This window comes from Nelumbo nucifera, chromosome 3 (genome assembly GCF_055504915.1).
Source record: "Nelumbo nucifera cultivar China Antique chromosome 3, China Antique-T2T, whole genome shotgun sequence".
NCBI lineage: Eukaryota > Viridiplantae > Streptophyta > Magnoliopsida > Proteales > Nelumbonaceae > Nelumbo > Nelumbo nucifera.
Genome location: NC_142651.1, coordinates 80,094,380 through 80,117,912, shown reverse-complemented (window position 1 = coordinate 80,117,912; position 23,533 = coordinate 80,094,380). Strand labels below are relative to the sequence as shown.

Here is a 23,533-nt window from a genome sequence, read left to right as displayed (position 1 = left end):
GACGAGAGAACCACTACAATGAATACTGAAGCTTTTGGGCGTCTGATACCCTTCAGTTCATCTTGAATTACTTTGTAAAGCTCCTGGACTCAGTACTAAGACGTGAAATGCAACTTGTTAAAGTACTTCAATGGCGGACTGAAACTGGAGGATGAAAGAAAGCATTCGATCAAATTGTTTAGAGTTTGTCCATGGCTGCCCTCTTTCCTAACGTTCAAAGCTTCCCTCCCTTTTTTGGCAAAAGAGAAAATAAAAAAGTAAAGAAAAGATATAAAAGAGGAAGAAATTAATGGGGGAGAGTAAAGAAAGGGTGATGTAGCAAGAATGTTTGAGAAAGAGGACCACTTCCTAAGGTTGCTTCTATGCCTTGGACCCCCTCACCCCCTAAGGCTGCATTTGGATGTGATGAACCAATATAAATTTTATATCGGTTTAGTTTTGTATGTGTTTGAAAAGAGGATATAATTATTTTTGACGTAAAACTTTATCAACTTTAAAATTTTACATGAATAAAATTGATATGAAAACTACATTGATTTTATCAATGTAAAATTTTACATTCTTCCACCCATCACTATTAAAAAAAGCAACAGTCACTTTTTTATTCAATATAAAATGTCATCAATATATTTTTATACTGATTCTATATGCAGCCTAAGGATCCACCTTGAGGCCTCGTCCTTGTGCTGCAAGTTTGCCAAAAGTCAACAGTCTGTCCAACTCACCAGCTCAGTATAGCATTAGAATGATGTTTTGTTTTTGGGCATCATCTTGAATTGCATTGTTCTGATATCACATTAAGGAACCATTAACCTAAAATCTTAAGCTATTAGGTCAGTGGCCTGAATTGGATTTTGTTCTCTAACAATTACTAAAGTTTTCATTTGGTTTGTTGTACCTCACTTTCTAGCATCATAAAAAAAAATCTCTCTTTCTTCCTTTCAAGTGCCGCTCAAATGCTTTTCTTTTTTTTTATTTTGGTGGGTTGGGGGAGCCTGTTGATCTTTTTTGGATCACAATAACTCTTTCCAAAATCTCCGCTACAATCAGCTACATCTTACCAATTGAGGCTGTTGGGACATTTTTTTTTATTTCTTTTAAAAAAAAATAGTAGGCACCACTCAACTAGCTATTATATATAAAAGTGTCCCACTTTCCTAAGAAATTGTCTCGACATATATACATAGCCCTATACAAAACCCATACCCCACCCTTACCAAGTGAGCCAGTTAGTGCCTTTTTTTTTCCTATTAATTAAAAAAAAAAAGCATTAGGCACCCACTCAAGTGGCTATTATATTATATAAAGCAAATTCGTCATATGTTATGGATAAAAAGGAATCCTCTTAATTAAACCGGGTCAAGATCAAGTCTTCGTCCTTATTATTAGTTTATTAATTTCCTTACCCCAGCCAAACCCTCTTCTAGCTAATAACATGTGGAATTTGATTGGTTTAGTAGGAAAATACAACCCGGCCGTCACACATGTTTGGTCAAATCCAACTGATTTATACAGAACGCAGAAGACGGTCTGTGTTATCTTGGCTTTGCACTTTGCTAGGACACTGGACACCCTCACCCACCATCGCGACTCTTCTCGTTCTCGGTATGTTTTTTGTCTTTGTTCAGCCGAAACAACACCAGGCTGTCGTCTTCTTTGCATCGTTGCTATCGTCTCTCCTCTTATTAGGGTCAGGAGATGCAGTAGCAGCAGCACTGGTAAAGCCTGGTTGCGAAGATAGATGTGGGAACGTGAGCATTCCCTACCCATTTGGCATGGGGAGTGGTTGTTTCATGGACGAGCCGTTCGAGATCATATGCAACAGCTCTTTTAACCCCCCGAGACCCTTCCTGGCAGCTCACACTTCCAAAGAAGTTATTGAAGTGTCACTGGAACAACACTATGTGCGTATCTTTCGTACTTTTGTAACTCAAAACTGTTACGATAGTCATTCTGGGCAGGGCTCCATTTATTCCTCACATAGTAGCAACTATACGCCTTTTACCTTCTCCGCCACTCTCAATAAGTTCATTGCCATCGGCTGTGATATCCTTGCCTACATCTCTGCCGATGATAGTGAGAACTACACGGCCGGATGTGTCTCTCTTTGCCCAACCACCATTCCTGATGTCAACTCTTCCTCTTCTTCCTGTTCTGGCTTGGGTTGCTGTCGGACTTCTATCCCCAAGGGAATCTATTTTTACAACTTGTATATCCATAGCATCAACACCAATGAGAGGACTTGGTCCTCCGAAAGCTGCAGCGTAGCTTTCCTGGCAGCCCAAGATTTCTCTGATTTCAACAAATTCCTTTCCATCAATAATAAAGAGCTCCACAATCAAAAATATCCTGTGGTTCTGGACTGGGGGGTAGGGAACGGCACATGTGAAGAATCTCGAAAAAATAAAAACTCTTCCACTTATGCATGTGGTGATGCCAATACTTACTGTATTGACTCCGATAGTGGCTCAGGGTACAACTGCAATTGCTCTCAGGGCTTTCATGGAAACCCCTACTTGCCTTCTGGATGTCAAGGTACTCGTCAACTTCTTCTTCTTCTTCTTCTTCTTCTTTCTTCTTCTTCTATATCCTTATATATATGGTTTTGGCTTTCTGTGATTGCAAACAGATATTGACGAGTGTAAAGACCCAAACATCAAAAGGAACTGCCATTCGGCAGCTACTTGCATTAACACAGAAGGAAGCTATTATTGTGCTTGCCCAAGTGGTTACCATGGAGACGGAATCAAACTAGGAAAAGGTTGCTTACCAGTACCAGACAAACGAAGTCTTCCCTTGGCAGTGGTGGTTCCTCTAGGTAAATTATATAAAATTACAAATTAGTGTACGATTCGTGCATGATTCTTCCAACATTAATTAATGACCTCTGTCAAGTAATCCTATAAATATATGACCAAATCCAACTCGGATGGTGGTGCTCTAATCTAAATCCATTTCCTTTACATCCCTAAATCCAACTCACCCAAGGTAGACATTGGTTACATACTGTCATACTGATGGTCGCTCAACTGGTGGGATTTCCCGATGTTTGTAGCGCAGTAGCGGAGATAGGGGATCAAATTCCACGGTCAACAGGATTTGGGGGGTTAAGGAGACGTGGATGGGCTACTATCAAGTGCTCATTTAACATGCTTACTTTGACGTGCCTATTATATCCGGTTCCCACTCTGTAACCCTTAAGAACAAAGACCCCTTTATACTATACTATAAAGCTGCAACTTGGGCCGGTTGGCCCGAACCCAATCCGAAAAAAGTCGGATTGGGTTGGGTCGGGTTGATGCTCGAATTAGGGTTGAAATTTATGAATCCAATTTTACTTCGGGTTGAGTTAGGGTTAACCCCTCAGGCAATCCAATCCAATTCGAACCCAATTTTATAATACATATCATATATAAATATATTATATATATGATATATGATATATTGATTTGTTTATATGCATGATAATTGTATAGCCCCCACCACATACTATCATTTATTTCTTTTAAGATAATCATTTCACTTAATCGTAATTAGAAATACTAAAACCTTAATAACATATTTTAGTTTTTGAATATTTTATTCTTTATCTCCTCTATATTGTTTACCACTCATGGCTTGCTACCCATAAAAGATTTATTATAAGTCATAACTCATAATAAAATATAGCCATTTTAAACATTTTTTTTCTGAATTTTGTACTTAAAGAACCAATTAAAACATCAACAAACAAATACTAATAAAACATAGGATCAATATATGCAATGAAAGTTGAGTTAAGATATGAGATTAAGAAGTTTTACAAGATTATAACGGATGGGAAGAAGGTTGGGTTGGGCCCAACCTGAGCCCAACCCAACCCGAAGTTGACTTTGGGTTGGGTTGGGTTGGGTTAGGGTTGAAGGAATTTAGTTAGGGTTGGGTAGGTCGGGTTGGGTTAGGGTTAGGATTGGGGGTTTAGAACTTAGGGCAATCTGGCCCGACTTGCAGCCCTAGTTAGTGACAATTATCCCATAAACCCATAAGCTTTTATTTTCGATAAAGATCCTATGAACTTTCACTTTGTGAAAAATACCCCACTAACCATTAAGTCAAATAACGGAGTGCATTAAATTATCAAAAACCCACCTAAATTTATTTTCTTTTTCACACCCTTGTCTATTAAATCCTCATTGACCAAAACTACTTTCATTTTCTCCAAACAAACCATTTAAAATAAAATGAATCATTTTGCTGCCTTTGAAAAAATGTTTTTTTTTAATTCTTCATTCATTTCATTCATGAATGCCTCTCTTCATCTTAAAATATAAAAATTATCCACTCCTTTCTCCAATAAATCAAGAAAAACCAAACGAAACCATAAATTTATATCTATCAAGAAAAAATTCTTACCATTTTATTTGAATATTGATCCATCCAGAAATCTATAAAGATCTATTAGAGCAATCAAGAGGGCTTCAATATTATATTTAGAAAGCTAATCAAATCATAAATCATTCAAATAAATGAGAAAATGGTAGTTTAGAGATTTAATAAATTTAAACAGCTGAATAAGAATTTTTTTATTTCTTGTTTAAGTTAGCTGACAGAACTCTAACCGAGGGGCCCTTTCTCGCAAAGTGAAAATTTAGGGTGGTGTCGGAAATGCAAGTTCAGGGGGTATTTGTCACTGGCCCCATAGTACAAGGGGGCCTTTATCGCAAATAAATGTTTATGGTGGTATCGCAAATGAAAGTTCAGGGGGTATTTATCACTGGCCCCATAGTACAAGGGGGCCTTTGTAATTTAGCGAAAAGGTAGGCATTGGGTTAACACAAGTTGCTTTAATTTTATTTACCATTCACTTTTGTTAAGACACTGTCATAATCATGGCCATAGATATATTGCAGTAAATGTGGTTTGTAACAATGTCAATTGATTTTCTAGTTGTGGATTCCAAAAAATAAATTTAAACCATGTTTGAAAAGTGAACCATAAACGTGTTCCCAAATTTTTGGTTTAGACATCTGGTTGGTACTTGCCTTGCCTTGGTTTTGGTTGTTAAATTTGATTTTATATTATCAATTTATATCTTTACCCTTTATTTACACATGTACATAACAATAACACATATTCCTTTTATTAATTTAATATAATGTTCAATATATCATATAATATTTTGTACTATAAACTTGTTTTTGATTTAAAACTATTCTTTTGAACAACTTAACATTTGCTTTTTCAAAATAGAAAGTACACCATGCTTCTGTTTTTTTTTGCTAATGTAACAATTTCGAAAATAAATAAATACAAAAGCATTCTTATTGTCGTAGAAGACCCCCTTATTATGAAAGCTTCGTGTAGATATAAACATATATAGATAGCCTTTGATCAAGTTAAAATTGTTGGTGCATATTTTAACATACATACAGGACTACATCTGTATATGTGTGTTTGTATACTTCAGGTTCGGCCTACATGCGGTTGAGGATAAGATTCTATTTGAATCTCAATACTATCCAATTACATTTGTATGTAGTTTTGCAACCTTGTTGCAGGGGTGTAAATCAGGTAGGTTGGGCCAGGTTTAAGCACAAACTAGGCCCAATCCTAGGAATAGAGCCTGAGGTTAAGCCCATTAGTTTGTATGTACACGTGTGTGTATTATGTTTATCATGGTAATTAATGTGAATTCGGATTTTTTGTCCACACAACTTCTGTCCACATCTATCCATATAACATCGTATTACACATAGAGAACATCTCATCTTCTTACATAGTATTTATCATGCAGGGAAGATGTTCCTAATTCACAGGAATAGTGTGTTGTGGGTAGATGTGGACAGAATTCTCGTGGGCGGGAGATCCAGAATCAATTATTGTTGCCTGAACACCACACATTTGAAAGAACCTCATGATAATCCCCACAAGTAGTCAATGCTACCTCAAATCTCTTAATGGGCTTGTATCTGTGTTGGAAGCCTACTAGGTCGTAAGGATTAGATTGTGGTCACTTCCTATCGCTGAGAGGTACTTAATCAAGGTTTTAGGAAATAAAGCAAAACAATCCGATTGAACAAGGATTCGATCCAACCTCTCTCTTACAAAAAAGTGAGCTAACCTTCTGTTGGTCCATGTATAGGCTGGAACCTAGAAGCCCATTTCAATGAGTAAATGTTCGTTAATTCGGTTGGTGAATTCTCTGGTTTGGTTGCATATAACCAAGAGACCACCCTCTTTTTCCTGATTATTGAATATAGCATTCAGGTCTCTAATTAAATAGTAAACATGGAAATATAGAGTTTGTATGATATTGTCCAATTGCCTCCCAGAGACTATGTTTTTCTTTTCGTTTGGGGAACCCATAAGCACTTAAAATTTCCCATTAACCTCTATCAAGATGATCAGTAGCTCTTCCTATTATCAAGTTTATTCCAACTGTGAAGGTTAAGGTTCTACTCCCACATTAGCCAAAGACTACCCAACAAGCCTGCTACCTCCACACAATAATAATGGTTCCAGCCTAAGAAAGATAAAATCTGCCTTGCTTTGTGCATGAGAGGAGCTTAGATATATAGGTGTTGAACAGCCTGGGTGCCCCCCCCCCCATCCCTTGGCACTTCCAAGCTAAGATTTTCATGGTTGGTGGGTAGGGGCAGATATGATCTTGTCACCATGACCGCATCCTGTAGCTTTTAAAGTTTATCTTTAGGTTCCTCGGGTTCCCTTGCTTCATTGTCTTGTTTTCTACTACTCCTTTTACAAGGAATGAGAGTTTCTTCAACGCTGGTGTCTACTTCCATGGCATAGGTCATGAGGAGTGATAGAATGTGCTTATATTATTGTGCCTACTAAGTACATCGGGACTCGTTCGAGTTTCTTTCGTTGCAATTCTTAGTTTCATTCCATTCTGCAGGAGCATGAATGGTCGTAGATTGAACCTCATTCACATTATCATTTATATCAGGAGATGGAGTCATAACGAACATAGTAGAATTAATAAAGGGGTGGAACCGGACTTGCTTGATTTGGTGTGCTCATGTTTGAGGTCACCGGAGTGGGACTCATCATCCTATTTAGGTTAGATAGAGTGGGGTTCCATTTGCTCTCTTGTGGATCGGGTTGTATCTGCTTATATCATCACTTCTTTTAACACTAATGTGGAATTACCATTCAACGTCGAAGTTGGGTGCATGTTCGAGGTAGCCATTGTTAGAGAATAAAACCTATTCAAGGACCTCACTTAACAACTTAAGCTTTTAGGTTTAATGGTTTTTTGAGATGGTATCAGAGCCACTTTGACCAAGTGGTCTAGTGTTTGATTCTTATCACCCCCATTATAATTAATTAAGTTTTAGCACAAGGCATGAATGGGCCTTTGCTGTCCACGCTTCAAGCCCAATGAGTTGACTTTTGTGTGAAGAGGCATGTTAGAGAATGAAACCTATTCAATAACCTCACTTAACAGCTTAAGCTTTTGGGTTCAATGGTTCTTTGAGAGCCACATCCTAGTCGAGTGCATTGTCTCGACCAATGTCCATAGGTTGATTATGAATGGGTTGAACTGAAACAATACCATTGGGGTTAGAGCTTGAATTGTGTCCTACCCCAATGGCTTTTCATGCTGATATTACCTTTGATATTGATACCAATTGGTACCTAGATTCAGGCGCATCAACACACATGACACCATATTTGTGTCATGTCTTATCTCTTGAGCTCGCTAGCTAATGAGTTCTCCATTAGAGATCTTGGTGACTTGCATTATTTCTTGAGAATAGAGGTATTTTGTTCCTCTCAAGACTTATTCTTTCTCAGTGCAAGTACATCTATGACTTGTTGAAATGCACCAATTTTGATGGTGCCAAACCAGTCAGTTCTCCTCTTTCACCTTCTTCCTCTCTTTCTCTCCAAGTCCGGTGGCAAGCCTCTAGTAAATCTTACTCCTTATCAGGGCTTAGTTGGTGCCCTACAATATATATATTGCTTTGATGCGACCTGATATATCCTTTGTTGTGAATCGTGTTTGCCAATACATGTAGTGCTCCACTGACAACCATCTTGTTGCAACAAAATGCATTGTTGAAACATACCTTGGATGATGGTTTGTTGTTTAAACCTTGCAAATACATCCCTCTCATTGCCCATACAGAAGTCGATTGGGTTGGGTGCCCAAATGATCGACACTCAGCTGGTAGCTATGCTATTTATATGGGCCCACACCTTGTTTCTTGGTGTTCTCATAAGCAGCATATCATTGCTACCTCTAGTATAGAATCCGAGTTCAGGTCCCTTACAAATACTACAGCTGAGTTGATTTGGTTGCAGTCACTCTTAATAGAGCTTGGCTTTTCTCTTAAAGTACTCCCGGTGTTGTTTTGTGACAATGTTGGTGCTACGTACTTGGCTGTGAACCCCATCTAGCTCGCACCAAGCACCTATTCATTGATTACAACTTTGTACGAGTACGTATTGTTAGCAAGTGCTTACATGCCCAACATATTGTACAATTGACTTATGTGTTTACAAAGGCTTTGTCCAACCCACATTTCTCTTTTCTTCGATCCAAGCTCAATGTGCTATTATCCACTCCGTTGAGCTTGTGAATGTCCCGATCAACAAGAATCCCACTTGGAGTCTACTCTTCGACAAAGATGGAGTTCTAGAGATTGACTAGAATAGGACTCTGAATATGATTCTTCATTTATAAATACATTTGCCACAAGTTGGTAGCAAGCTTTTCCCAATTTACAGTCAATTCTTGTCTAGTGCTTTTTACATTGTTAAGAATTAATGATTTTAGTTATTAAAGAGCCTACTATATATAATATAGAATATACACATATGATACATTGTATATATGCATAATCTAATTAAACATATATCCTTACATTTTACTGTGAAATCTATTAATTCTTTTCATAAAAAACCAAAAGATTGACCAATCCAACTGGTTTGATTCAACATTGTTGTATTAGGGATTGGATTGAATTAACCTTGCTTATCCTAATAAAAAGCCCAAACCTTATCTTGGAGATGCAAGTCCTTGGATGGGCCTTAAGTTGGTTCTTGTTCATATCCAACCAAGGAAGTTGTATCCCTGGATATTCAAAGCTTTTGATCTTTCTTTTTTTTTTTTAAAAAAAAAAAAAAAAAGCAAGCCCATTTTCCAGGTCAGGCAAAGTTGTGGGAAGGAACTATCCGTAAATGTAGACTAAGATGAAGTGCCCATTCCACTCTTATGGAAATCATACATTTTTGGGTTGATTAGTACTGGTATAGTTAGCTGAAATTCATTAGAATAAGAATGGAGTGATTGTAAAATAATTCATGTAAATGCAATACCGAAAGGGGAAATAAATATTAATTGCTCTTTGGTTTTGGTGTGTATACTCATATTAGTTACATCAACTTACCTTTAATTTGCAGGTATTGGAATAGCAATGGTTTTGATAACCTTGTTTGGTTTTGGACTATGGGGATATGCCACAGTTAAGAGAAGAAAACAAATAAAACTTAAACAGACGTACTTCAAGAAAAATGGTGGCCTATTATTAGAACGTCAAATCTCCTCTTGTGAAGGCAGTGGTAGGGTTGAGAGTACCAAAATCTTTGTTGAAGAAGAACTGGAAAGAGCAACAGATAACTTCAATGAGAATCGAATCCTTGGAAAAGGTGGTTTTGGTACAGTTTATAAAGGGATGCTATCAGATGGAAAGATAGTAGCCATCAAGAAGTCCAAAGAAGTGGACGAAAACCAAGTGGATCAATTCATTAATGAACTTATGATTCTTTCACAGATCAACCATAGAAACATAGTGAAGTTGTTGGGCTGTTGTCTAGAAACAGAAGTTCCTTTGCTTGTTTATGAGTTTATATCAAATGGAACCCTTTCCAACCATCTTCATGATGAACACTATTTGCCATCGCTTTCTTGGGAAATGCGCTTAAGAATTGCCGTGCAAATTGCAGGAGCACTTGCTTATTTGCATTCTGCAGCTTCCATCCCAATCTTTCATAGGGATATAAAACCCAGTAACATTCTGATGGATGAAAAGTATAATCCTAAAGTATCCGACTTTGGGATATCAAGATCAGTTCCCATTGATAAAACTCACTTGACTACAGCAGTGCAAGGGACCTTCGGGTATTTGGACCCAGAGCACCTTCATTCAGGCCAATTCACAGAAAAGAGTGATGTTTATAGTTTTGGAGTAGTTCTTGTTGAGCTCTTAACTGGGAAAAAGGCGATCGATTCTTCGAGACCTAATGAGGCAAAAAGTCTAACTATGCAGTTTACATCTTTGATGAAAGAGAATCGTTTATTAAACATTTTGGAAACTCAAGTGGTGAAAGAAGCAAAGGAAGATGAGCTTCTGATTGTTGCCAGGGTTGCAAAGAGATGCTTAAAATTAAATGGAAAGAAAAGGCCAACCATGAAAGAAGTTGCAGCAGATCTTGAGAGAATAGTAAGATCTCATGAACCTTCACTCGAAGAGGATATGTGGTTGGAAAAAGGAATTTCATGCCACTACACCAATAATCTGACGGAGATAGACACTACTTATGGAAGTACTATTTCAACAACCAATGGCAAACATGAGGGCGATTCATCTCCATTGCTTTATTTGGTTTAAGCCTTTGATGAAGACTTAAAATGGTAATTAATTTTTCTTCTCAAGGCTTTAATTATCCAATAAATGGAAAGGTTTAGCCCAACTATGATTTCTAATTTGCAATTGAATAATTTGTACTCCTGAATTGCATCTTTGAACACATGTGGATGAAATGGAAATGTGTTTTGTTTAGTTAGTTGTTCAATAACTAAATAATAATTTCAAGAATGCTCTAGAAAAAGAAAAGAAAGGCCAGTTATATATTTAGCATAGAGCTTAGACATGATACTGGAACCAAGCAACCCGCATTATTGGTAGCCAATAAGGTGGGTTTTCATCCAGATTCATAAGGGTTTTGATTGATCAAAGCCTCTCCAATATCATGTCTTTCTGGCACCATAGGTTTTTCTATCTAGATAATTACAGTGGTGATTATCAAATTGTCAATAAAAAAAGGTTCCACTATGATATGGTAAAGATATGATATTTAAAAACAACTGACCAATAAATTGGAATCATAAACGTGATAGCGAATAAGATGTTATCTATCAAAATTTATGGGACTCTTTCCATACTATATCTTTTTTGCATCATAGATTTAAAATGTTGCAATTTGGCGTACAACTTTGGTGGATTAGGGTTAGGCTTTGTCAAATTTTGAATGAGCCCAGCCCAAAAACTGAACCCTGAAGTAATGTAGAATCTTAAATTCGAGTAGCCGACTTGCACCACTAGTTGTAATTGGATTTAGCAAAAAAAAAAGAGAAATTTTCAAATGATTTGCATTTTTGTTTGTTTTCAGTCATGATTTATACTCCTACCTGATGCATAATTTTCAAATGAATTACTGTTTTGTTATGGCTCTTATTAATGAATGTTATCTCGCATCTCGTAAAAAAAAAGAAGAAAAAAACTGATGCAGAAGTTGCAATTTTTTTTTTGGTCAAATTTGCACTCATTGGAAGTGCGAATTTCGCATCAGTTTTACATTTCCCAAAAACTGATGCAAAATTTGAACCTCCTTCCTTCTGGTATAATTTTCTCTTATGTAAAGTGGGGATCACATCATTTTAATTACTTCATATTGTATTCTACTCTTTTCAAACAAAAAAAAAAGAAAAAAGAAAAAATTTCTCACAAAGGAAATCCAACCTAAAACAACAATAATCCAGAATTTGAATTAAACTCATATTCACCCTCATTGATTTAAGCCATACAAACAAACGGGACGTAATGAATTAAACAATTACGGTTTAAACAAACAAACCGGGCCCAAAGAAATAAAAAACATCCCTGCCATTATGCGTGAGCCCATGAAGAAGTGGAGTATTGCGTCGGTCATAAGCCGGGTCAAATTTTACAATTTCACTGGAAAAAAAATCCCAGAAAATAAAGTGAATTCTGCCGGTCACACATTTCTTATTTTGGTAATGTGAAAGCCATGGTCAAGCCCTCTCAAAATCCATATCTATTTACTAAAATTAGAATTATCACCATTTTTCTATTTTTTCCTTTTTCGAAAATCAGAGAAAAGACTGACCGGAATCTTTGGCGTGGAAGGACCTAAGGACGAACCTCACCAGTCACCACGCCTCTATCGTACGAACCACTCCAACTGCCACTTCTCCTCCTCCGCACAACCCCGGCGTACATTAGCACTCCTGCCACACAATAATAGCACTTTAATCTTTATCATAATACGTATAAAAGTACCATACACTGATTTCATTCAATCGCAGCCGTTAATCTCTTAGATCTCGATCTCTAGACCATTATGTTTGTGACACGTGTATCGCATGTATCGCTTTACTGGTAAAACCAAAAAAAAGTTCCTGGAGCGAACAGTGGCACTCCCGTAGTTAATGCCCAACTAAATACCCTCCCCCGTCTTTTACGAAAAACGGTTTCCTTTATAGACCGTTAGAATACTCACAGTTCCGGACTTCACTTTGTACGGTACGTGACGTGCATTCCTCTTTTATTCTCAACGTCCATTTCTGCATGGTACGCGTTCGTCTCTTCACGACCAGAAACAAAACCCAACGGACAGGATTCCGAATCCGATCCTTATTCCTATCGGCCGAAACGTATCGGTTAACATTATTTTGATACTTTCAATCTGCATTGGCCAAATTTTAAGGCCTGGGATCCAGCAGAAAATTACAATGGAACAAAGAACCCGAATCCGTGAAACATGGGCGGAAATGTAATTATGGTAGTGGCGCTTTTGTAATTTCCAATTTTAATTGTTGAAGGGATTTCATTTCAGGGGACAAAACCGATACGGCTCACGTATCGCCGGCCGCATCGCATTACGTATGGTAAATGTACCGAGACTATGGTCATATAGGACCGGACAGAACAGAATTGCCCTGACTTTTAATGTGAAGTATAAACAATTTTGGTAGTGGCGGAATAGGGGTATTTTGGTCTTACACTGAAAAGAAAAACAATTCCATGTAACTGTAACCAGACAATAGCCATGATTGAGAAAAACAAGGCACGAGACGCCGGAAAACAGCAAACAAATTCCGGTCGGCTGGCCGGTTGTCCTTAGTCTGTACAACTGTAACCGTCGCCACGTAATAACAATAACAATTATAATAGTAAGAAATGAAATAAAGGAAGAAATTAACAACGTAAAAACCAGAGGAGAAACGATAGAATATTCCGGCGTGGCGTGTCAGATACCAGGGCGAACGGTGAGTCAGATATCGTTCGATGATTGATGGTTGGTTGGTTCGGTTAGGTCGGATAGAAGGTTAGAGCCAGAGAGCTCCGGCGTCCTTGAGGAGAGGAACCAAAGTGCCGTTAATATGACAGGACATGACGGTCTCGAGGCCACCCAGGAACTTTCCACCAATGAAAACCGCCGGGAGGGGCTGCTGGACGTCGCCAACCAGCTGGAACAGCACGGTCTGCATCTCTCTCCCACCTTTCTCCTCGTCGAGCTCGACGATGGTGGGTCCCACGCCGAGGCCGAACAGTAGACGCTTCACTACGTGGCACATGCAGCACCCGCTCAAGCTGAAGACCACCACCGCGTTCCCTGAGGCCAGCCTCCTCACCCTCTCGTAACTCGCCACAAGCTCCATCGGCATTACTTCCTCGTCACTCCCACTTCCCTCCATCGCTATACCGGCCTCCTTCATGAACTGCATCCTTCACTCTTCTTTTCACCTTCCAGAAACTTCTCGAACTACGAAACGTCTCGTCGTCTGCTCTGCAAGTGAATGAGTGAGAAAGAGGAATGGAGAGATAAACTCGCTTTAATGCAGCTTACGGAAGAGAACAATAATATAGTAACGATTGACTTCTAGGGTTAGATGATGTTGCGGCAGGCTCAAAAACAAGAGAAGACACAGTACTAATTAATGCTTCGTCATGCTCCTCTTCAAGGATCGAAGCCAGAAAGCCAACTCAGTAATCTCTTCTGGAGTTCAGGACTTCTGGGTATGGATCTGTTTTTAAGTACTTTGAAAGCCTTCCAGGTTTTGATGCGAAAAGCAGGCTCAGAAATAAGAAAGGAAGCGCAGAGAAGATAACAGAGGACAGGAGTTTCTTCCGGGGTATTTGTATATATTGAAGTGATTTGAAGAAGTTTGAGAGGAGGAGGATTGAGAAAAAGAAGATCGATCATCAATGGTTATAGGCTTTGACGATTAAAAAATGTAAGAAAAAGGAAGAAACCGATAATTAAAGAAAGGGAATTAGAGACAAAGAGCAGAGAAGATATCAGACCTGCTAGGGTTTCTGGACCCGGCAATCTCTGACGGATTGAGCTCTTCTTCTACGGTACTGCTCTGCTAATGATGCACCTTTAACGCATGCCTTCGATTCGACGACCATCAGAGAGAGAAAGAAAAATAGAGAGAGATTTTTAAATGGAGTTGTTTATGCTTTAAAGGAATGGAGATGTACGGACATTAACGGCGGAGAGTAACGTTTTATCCGAAAAGGGTTAATGTCGTTAAGAGGCAAGGGGAAATCGTTACGGGAAATGGAGATGTAAACCGACAAGTCGACAAATAACGTCTTCTACGCCGCCGTTTGACGACCAGAACGTAGCTTTCTTGCTGTCGCTTTGGGACTGTAACGCCGTCCACTCTCTGTTAATTTTATTCTCTCCCTCTCTCTCTCTGTCTGGGTTTGGCTGGACAACGGAGACGTTAATCTCGATGTAAAAAAAAGCTCAACCGACTCCAATAATCCTATGCGCTATGCCTAACGGCCATAGTGGCTTTGTTCTGAAGGAGTTTAATCTGGGTCATTAAATTTCAGACCGGCTAGGAATCAGGTCCAACTAAAGACCCGGTTGATGGTACCCGATTAACCTTGGACTATAGGAATAATGAAATATAATTATAAAAAAGAATTAGTAAATTTTTATGAAAGGTAAAGGTACTATATTAAACAGCATTAATATTTATATAATCATGAATAACTGGTATCCCAATGGGATAAGTATAAAAAGAAAGGGAGTTCCACGGGTAGCCCTTGGTCAACTGAGCCATTACATGGGCTGACACGAAGGTTCAAAATATTGATACATTTGATACGTGGATAGAGATGTATCCATAGTTGTTTCTTTATATTTTTATTTTTATTTTTTTTTAATTTGATTCAGAGGGGTAAGTTTAAGGTTTGTCCACCCCCTAAATCGATTGAGACCCCGAAATACCCTTATAAGGGTAATATTAAAAAGCCCCGATACGATATATATCAGCTGATATAACCTGATATTTTGAACCTTGGCTGACACATTGTATTTTCTATTTACATGACAATAAGAAACATAGCCAAATCTATAAGAAAGAGCCCTAGTCTTCATCAGAAGGCAATGTCAAGACCAAGGCAAAACATTCCTCTCTTGTAACTCATGCACCAATTTTTGTGAGTCTAAACATAAAACCACACTCCCAGGATTCCATTGCTGTACATGTTCAAAAGCCTGCAATACAACAAAGAGCTCAGCTTGATCAATTGAATCTAAATTATCAATTCTACCACCATATATATTTCCAAACAGGATAAAATTTTCGTTAACATGATGATCCCAAACAGGATCGTGTAATAGATCCTACATCATTGAATATGATAATATTTGTTGAATGCTTAACTTGAAGCGTAAATTTTGGCAGTAATCTTGTCTATAACTTAGATCAGATTGTGAGGGCTAGAATTTTGAAAAACCTGGTTAATGATGATCAAAAGATTCTGCGGAATAATTTGGTAATTTCTGAAACATTTCTCATTCCTAGCAAACCATATATAATAAATGGCAATGGCATACCATCCTAAAGCATCAAAAAAACAACTCTTTATCTGAGAGAAATGCTAAGAGCATTAATGCACCCATGACATAACACATTCAAAGAACTACATTCAAAGAACAAATGATTCAAAGATTCAACAAACCCATGACATAACACACACTGTTTATCTTGCTGGTCCAAAAAATTTGTATCTATGACTAGAACAAAATTACTAATAGCCCTCCAAAAAAACAACTGAAAACGAGGAGGAATGGCTTGAAGAATTAAGATTTGAAATTGGTAAACTCCTAAGAGTCTAAGACACTCGTTGTGACACCATTGTAAAAACATTACTTGATTGGATCCAGGGAACTTGATCCAGAGAGGTTTGAGAATTTTCTTTCACCAGGTAGCCACATTCTGAACCCAAACTCTTTGATTTTTGGAGCTACTGATTTCCAGTAAAAAGATCTTGATTTTTGAATTGTATGATCGAGGAAACAAACTATTGTTTTTTAAATAACGTGACTTCCACACTTGAGGCCATAATTTATGTTGTTCATTTATACACCTCCAAGCCAGTTTTTTTTTTAAAAGGGCCAAGTTTACCATTTCCAAATTTTTAAGCCCTAAATCTCCGAAAGCTTTTGGTAAGGTTATCTTGTGCAAAGAACACCACTTATAAGGGTGACTTGAATCAGACTTTCCCCACCAGAAATTTTAATTAATTTTTCCAAAAAATGTATAGTTTTTTTTTTTTTGAGGAAATTGAATAATACTCACTGAATGTAGGGGAATGAACTGAAGAATAGCTTGGATAAGGACTTTCTTACCTGCCTGGTTGAGTGCTGAGGCTTTCCACTTATTCCTAAATATCTAGAATGAGGATTGTGGTCATTGATATGTAACTGCCTTTTAATCATCCTTTGATGGCGTGGGTGAATGTATTTACAAAAAAGTATTCCTGTTTTCTCAAAATTAATTACCTATCCTCAGCTATGTTGAAATTGGTTTAAAATCTATTTCAAATTATCCAAATCCTCCCGATGAGCTCTAAGAAACAACATGATATTATCAGCAAAGAATAGGTGAGAAATGAGGGGAGGAATGATTCAAAATTTTAATAATCTACAAAATCCCCTCATGTTTAGCCTTGAGAAGCAGGCGGGGAGACCCTCCATAGCTATAATAAGCAAGTAAGATAACACGGGGTCCCCTTGCCTTAGGCCTCTTGAAGGAGAAAAGTGTCCTTCAAAAGTACCATTGATCAAGATAGAAAAGGAAAGAGTGGAAATACATTCTTTAATCATTTGAAAGAATCCTTTTGAAAACCCTAGGTGATGGATCATTTTTAACAAAAAGGATCGTTCTAATCTATCGTAGGCTTTAAACATATCTAACTTTATTGCCACATAGCATATACCTCTTTTATGACTTTTCAAAAAATGAAACATTTCATGAGTGATAATGGAGTTGTCTAACATGTGACGTCCCAGAACAAAAGCAACTAGCTTGAGTGGGAGAATTAATAAATTAACATTTTGTTTTGAAATGTATACAAAACAAGAAAGTTCACTTATTGGATATAAATGGATCCGGATTGGACCCGACAGGTTTGCCACCCTAAACCCATCTTCAGAAGCCAAAACGTGGAAAGTGTGTAGGTAAAAGCTAGAGTTGTAATGTGGGTTGGGCCAGTGGTGGGCCGGCATGGCCCGACACGATAGGGGGTTGTGCTTGTTACAGTAGGTCGCTATAGTACCATGTCAAGCCTAGGCACAACATAGGAATCCGACCTTATCAAGCTAGACTGTGGAGAAAACCGGGCCACCAAGGCATGGCCAACACAAACTAGTGACATGACAGTGCACACTACGAAAATGTAGCCAGTGGGGGGCCCAACAACTATATTCATCTTTTGGGGTTATTTGAACTAAAATACCCCCAATAGCTATAAACCGCCACTAGGGGCATTTATGTATTTTGGATCGTGGGGAACAAAAAATGATTTAAATGCCCCCAAGGCCCCAATAACTATATAACAACTAGTTAAGCGATATTTAATTCAAATAACATAGAACCCTTAAAATTACCAAAATACCCCATCTAATAGTCATAACTAGTTTTTTAGGGTATGGCACTGACCATTTGTCTAGACACATGGAATCTCACCTGAGATAAGGAGATGATCCAAACCAAATACAAATTTATCATGGGTATTTGGTAATTTCCAATATTTCCAAGAGAAAGTGAGGCATGAATTTGCTAAATATATTGTAAATGCTGAGCATCCCTTTATGTTTTCTAAAGACCTAGGTAGGAAAACTTCGCTACATTTTGTTAGTCCTCTATTTAGGAAACTTCTAGGAATACAACTAGAAATGATGCTTTAAAAAATTTTCCAATATATAAGCAAGATTTAATTTTAATTTTTTATAATTTAGATTCTAAAATTTCTCTTATGTCTGACATATGGACATCCAAATATAAAATGTATTTCAAAATTGAAAATACATTTTTTTCTATTACTTTTTGATAATGCTAGTACTAATGATTCTACAATAAAAATGTTAAAAATCAATAAAAACTAATCTTTAATGGAAAATTATTTCATATTAGGCGTGTATGTCATAATTACCCTTCAAAATAAAACATTGTTCATCATCTTCTTCCTTTCACATTTCAACGGGTTACTCCATCAAGCCCTCCAACGCCCTTTTAACTCTACCAGCTCTAAGAATAATACCCGCCTGCTTACAACATACAACACCAAACATGCCGAGCCTGTCACCACCACTGCCACATCCTACGAGGACTACGCACTCCTATCTCTTCTCCATTAGAGAAAGACAAAGGAAGCATGGCTTACCTACTCTCAGTCCACTTGTCTCCCTAGTTCAACGTGCCTTAGTCGGCTGGTTTGCCAATTGTCCTACCAAAACACCAAAGATGGCCTCACCAGGGTCCAATCCATCATCCAACACCTCCACGACGAGGACCAGCAACTCCAATTCGTTTCATAATCAATCAACTTCTACAACAGTTTCTTTGTGCTAGATTCAATTGATAAGTGAGGTAGATAGAGAACTGCATCCAACATTCACCGATATCTTCATTGTCTGCTTCATCAACTTAGCCATCTCCTCTAGAATGACTCCAACTAGTTACTGACAGCCAAAGAGCATGAAAAAGGGTTGGGGGTTCTCCGTGTGTTATTAGAGAGAAGTCTCTTCACGTACGTGTACTGTTGTAACTTACCTAGATCGATGGACTCTCCCACCTGGATAACAATTATCCTAGTTTCATCTGACTTATCTCTTATCTGTAATCTTCATCTGACTTATCTATTATTCTTGTAAACCATTTGCGATGGACTCCTTGTACATATACGATTCTCACATTATAAATACAACATGGACGATGGACTCAACCATTGATCCACACCATTATCCAATATTTGTTTATTTAACTTGGTATTAGAGCTATCTGTGTTACCATGGCTTCCAACGGTTCCTACTATGGTTCCCAGAATTCGATAGGAGTGTCATCCGCTGACAACACTTCAGGTTCGAACTCTTCTCATACGCATGCAATGCACTACCTTCCCATCAAACTCAGCAATGACAAATATTTTCTTTGGAAAGCTCAACTCTTGCCAACTCTCTACACCAATCGACTGATGGGGTATGTAGACAGATCAATTGCTACCCCACCTAAAGAGATACTCGATCCGATTGGTGGTGATCGAATGATTCTAAATCCAACTTATTCAGACTGGTTTAAGAAAGATCAACTTGTTCTTTCCTGGATTATTGCATCGCTCACTGAGAGCGTTTTTGCGCAAGTGGTAGACTAATGTTCTTCTCGCGAAGTTTGGAATGTCCTCGCCATGTCCTTTGCCAATTATTCTCATTCTAGACTAGTGCAGTACAGAAGACAACTCCAGAGTCTTAAGACTATTAATGCAAGTGACTTAATTCTCTGTATTCTTGCAGTCTTGGATCTGAATATGAATCTATTGTATTGTAATTACTAATAGGTCTGACCTAGAGGACATTGATGTTGATGATGTTCTGGGCGTTCTTCTTGGGCATGAAGGTTGGTTAGAACAGAACTCCACCACTGTTACTACTATTGACGCCACATCCCCTACAACCAATATTGCCAATTTTAAAACCAAAATTCCCTACAATAACCAACAATACACTACGCCCAGTAATAATCGTGGCATAGGCAGGGGCATGGTCCCTCTGATGACCATACAAATAATGGAGGAAGAGGACATGGCAATCCTATTGTCTGTCAATTATGCAACAAACCAAGACATGGAGCAGTGAAATGTCATCGCCAGTATGATTTGAATTTCAAAAATGAGGAGACTGAACCAGCCACTTACAACAGTGGTACTACATTTTCCTCATTTGATCCAACCTGGTACCCAGATAGTGGAGCGACACATCACATGACTCCTAATATTGAAAATCTGCAAAACCAGTCTGAAGATGGTGGAACCGATCAAGTCAAAGTTGGAAATGGTTCAGGTTTGGAAATTAATCATGTTGGTTTATTTATTCTAAATTCTTCTACTTGTCAGCTTGCCTTAAATTTTATTTTTCATGTGTCGGAGTTATCCAAAAATCTGTTATCTGTGCACAAGTTTGCTCAAGACAACAACTTATATTTTGAGTTTCATGGTGATTACTTTCTTGTGAAGGATTATACAAGGAAAACACTATTGTGAGGACCCAATAGAGAAGGCCTATATCGGTTTCCAATGAAAGTGTCCAACATGAATAAGTCTTTAGCTCTTCTCGGTGAACATGTTTCAATTGATGATTGGCACACACAACTTGGACATCCGGTTATGCACATTGTGAGGCAAGTGGTGTCACAATTCGGATTACGCATTGTGAATCATGTCAAATGGGCAAAAGTCATAGGTTATCACTTCCCCCATCTTCTATAGTTGTTTTCGGTCCATTGGATTTAATTTATTCTGATGTATAGGGACCAGCCCCAGTTTTATCTAATGTAGGCTTTAGATTTTATATAATTTTTGTTGATGCTTATAGTAAGTTTTCTTGGTTTTTCCCTTTACAAAGAAAGTCAGATGTCTTTGATGTATTTTTACATTTTAAGCGTCATGTCGAAGTCCTGTTCAATACTAAAATCAAAGTTCTACAATCTGATTGGAGTGGAGAATATCGAAACTCTCTTGCTACCTCGACTCAGTTGGCATCACTCACAAACTCGCAAGCCCTCACATGCTTGAATAGAATGGCACTGTTGAACGAAAGCATCGCCATTTCATTGAAGCTACGCTGTCTCTACTGGCCTCCTTATCACTCCCCTTTTCCTTTTGGGTTGATGTTTCCCTTACTGCAGTCTACTTTATTAACCGACTCTCGACTAGCACATTAACTAGGAAGTCTCCCTTCAAGGTTCTCTTTATCTCTCCTCCTAACTATAGATTGCTCAAAGTCTTTGGGTGTGCTTGCTATTCGATGCTTCGACCATATAATTGGCAAAAATTTGATTACCACTCGAAGCAGTGTATTTTTTTGGGTTACAATGACAAGCACAAAGGTTACTGGTGTCTGCATCCCTCCACTAGACAAAAATATGTTTCATGACACGTGATCTTTGATGAACACTTGTTTTTGGGAATAACGCTAGTTACTTCATCTTCTTCAACCTCGTCTACTGGAGTATATCTGTACCCACCTAGTTTGTCCAAATCTGGTCCTACCACCAATGAACCTGTGGCACCTCCATCACCACCTCCAGTAGGTTCATCTATTTAGTAGATGTTGACAAGTTCTTCCTCATCGACGTCTGACCAGTCTAGTCTGGCATTATCACCAGACACCTCATCTTCTCTAGAGGTTGGTCCACGCGAGATGCGTTCCTTACAAGATGTTCTTCGTGATGTGCCCACTCTCCCACCTCCAGCATCTAATAATCATAATCGGCAACACTCTATGGTTACTCGGTCCATGGATGTCTCCTTTTTGCCCCATACTCATCTTACTACCAGGTATCCCCTGCCTCAATCCTTACTAGCCCAACTACATGATAATGATGTGGAACCTTCCAGCTTTTCCAAAGCCACAAAATCGGCTCATTGGCGTGATGCTATGACCAAAGAGTTTAATGCTCTTGTTAACAACGGTACTTGGAGTCTTGTGCCATGTTCTTCAGATATGCACGTGGTCAATACAAAATGGATCTATAAAATTAAAAGGAAGGATGATGGTACTATTGACCGCTACAAAACTCGTCTTGTCAGACAAGGCTTCACTCAAGTTCCCAGTGTCGATTCCATCGTACCTTCAGTTCGGTAGTGAAACCGATAACCATCTGTACCATTCTCTCCTTGGCAGTTTCTCAGAACTAGTGTATTCATTAGATCAATTTTGACAATGCTTTCCTCAACGGTGAACTTCAAGAAGACATCTATGTCAGACAACCAAGGGATTCGAGGATCCTTACAAACCCAATCATGTTTTCAAACGTGCTTGGTATTCTCGATTGACCAATCAGTTAGTCTAGATGGGTTTCTGGTCATCCACAACCAATACGTCCTTATTTGTCTATTGTTCGAACTCCATCACACTTTATCTGCTGATTTATGTGGACAATGCCCTACTCATTAGGAATTTCAAAGATCTCAGGCCTGCTAAGTTCTTCCTTGGTATTGAGTTTGTTCGTCACTCTCATGGCATTACTCTCAACCAGCATCACTACATCTGTGATCTGATCCAATGTGCCCACATGGATATAGCTAAACCCATCTCCTCTCCTATGGCAGCCAGTACCAAGCTATCCAAATATAGCGGTCGCACTCTCTCTAATCCCACTGAGTACAGAAGCATCGCCGGTGCATTACAATATGTAGCCATTACATGCCCAAATATCTCTTTTGCAGTTAGCAAGGCTTCTCAGTTCCTTGAATCTCCAATTGATGAACATTGGGGGGCTGTTAAAAGGATTCTACGTTATTTTAAAAACACAATCATGCATGGGCTATGTTTATTTCAAGGATCATCCTCTCTCTCCCTTCATGCTTATTCTAACGTTGACTAGGCCGGCTGTCCCGATGATCGATGCTCTACAAGAGGTTTTGCAATATACTTGGGTCAAAATTTGATAGCATGGAGCTCCTGTAAGCAAGACAAGGTTGCCTATTCTAGTACAGAATCAGAGTTTCGTTCATGTGCAACAGCAACAACTGAGGTACTTTGGATTGCTTCTCTCTTCATGATCTTGGTATAATCCTCTCTGCATCTCCCACTATTTGGTGTTGTAATATTGGTGCGACCTACTTTGCAGCAAATCCAGTTTTTCGAGCACGAACTCGTCATGTCGAGGTTGATTTCCATTTTCTACATGACTTCGTTCTTGCTTGATGAGTATGCATTCAGTTTATCTCATCAGGAGACTAGGTTGCTGACATATTGACTAAGCCCCTTAGTGGTGATCATTTTCTCTCCCTCCGTAACAAGCTTTATGCCCTTGATGCACATGGTGTTTGAGGGGGCATATTAAAGAGAAGTCTCTCAACATACGTTTACTATTGAAGCTTACCTAGATCGGTGGACTCTCCCACTTGGATAATAATTATCCTACTTTCATCTGACTTATCTCTTATCCTTGTAAGCCATTTGCGGTGGACTCCTTGTA

The 23,533-nt window shown here is 38.5% G+C and overlaps 1 protein-coding gene across 1 annotated transcript; it reads left to right on the top strand.

The window, feature by feature from the left end:
- The first annotated feature begins 1,545 nt into the window (after positions 1-1,545).
- Positions 1,546-10,773, top strand: LOC104589470 (wall-associated receptor kinase 2-like). The gene is made up of 3 exons (XM_088901915.1): positions 1,546-2,535; positions 2,630-2,818; positions 9,409-10,773. Exons 1-3 carry the CDS (start codon positions 1,608-1,610, stop codon positions 10,614-10,616), a joined length of 2,325 nt encoding a protein of 774 aa, XP_088758041.1. The 5' UTR covers positions 1,546-1,607; the 3' UTR covers positions 10,617-10,773.
- The last annotated feature ends 12,760 nt before the right edge of the window (positions 10,774-23,533 follow it).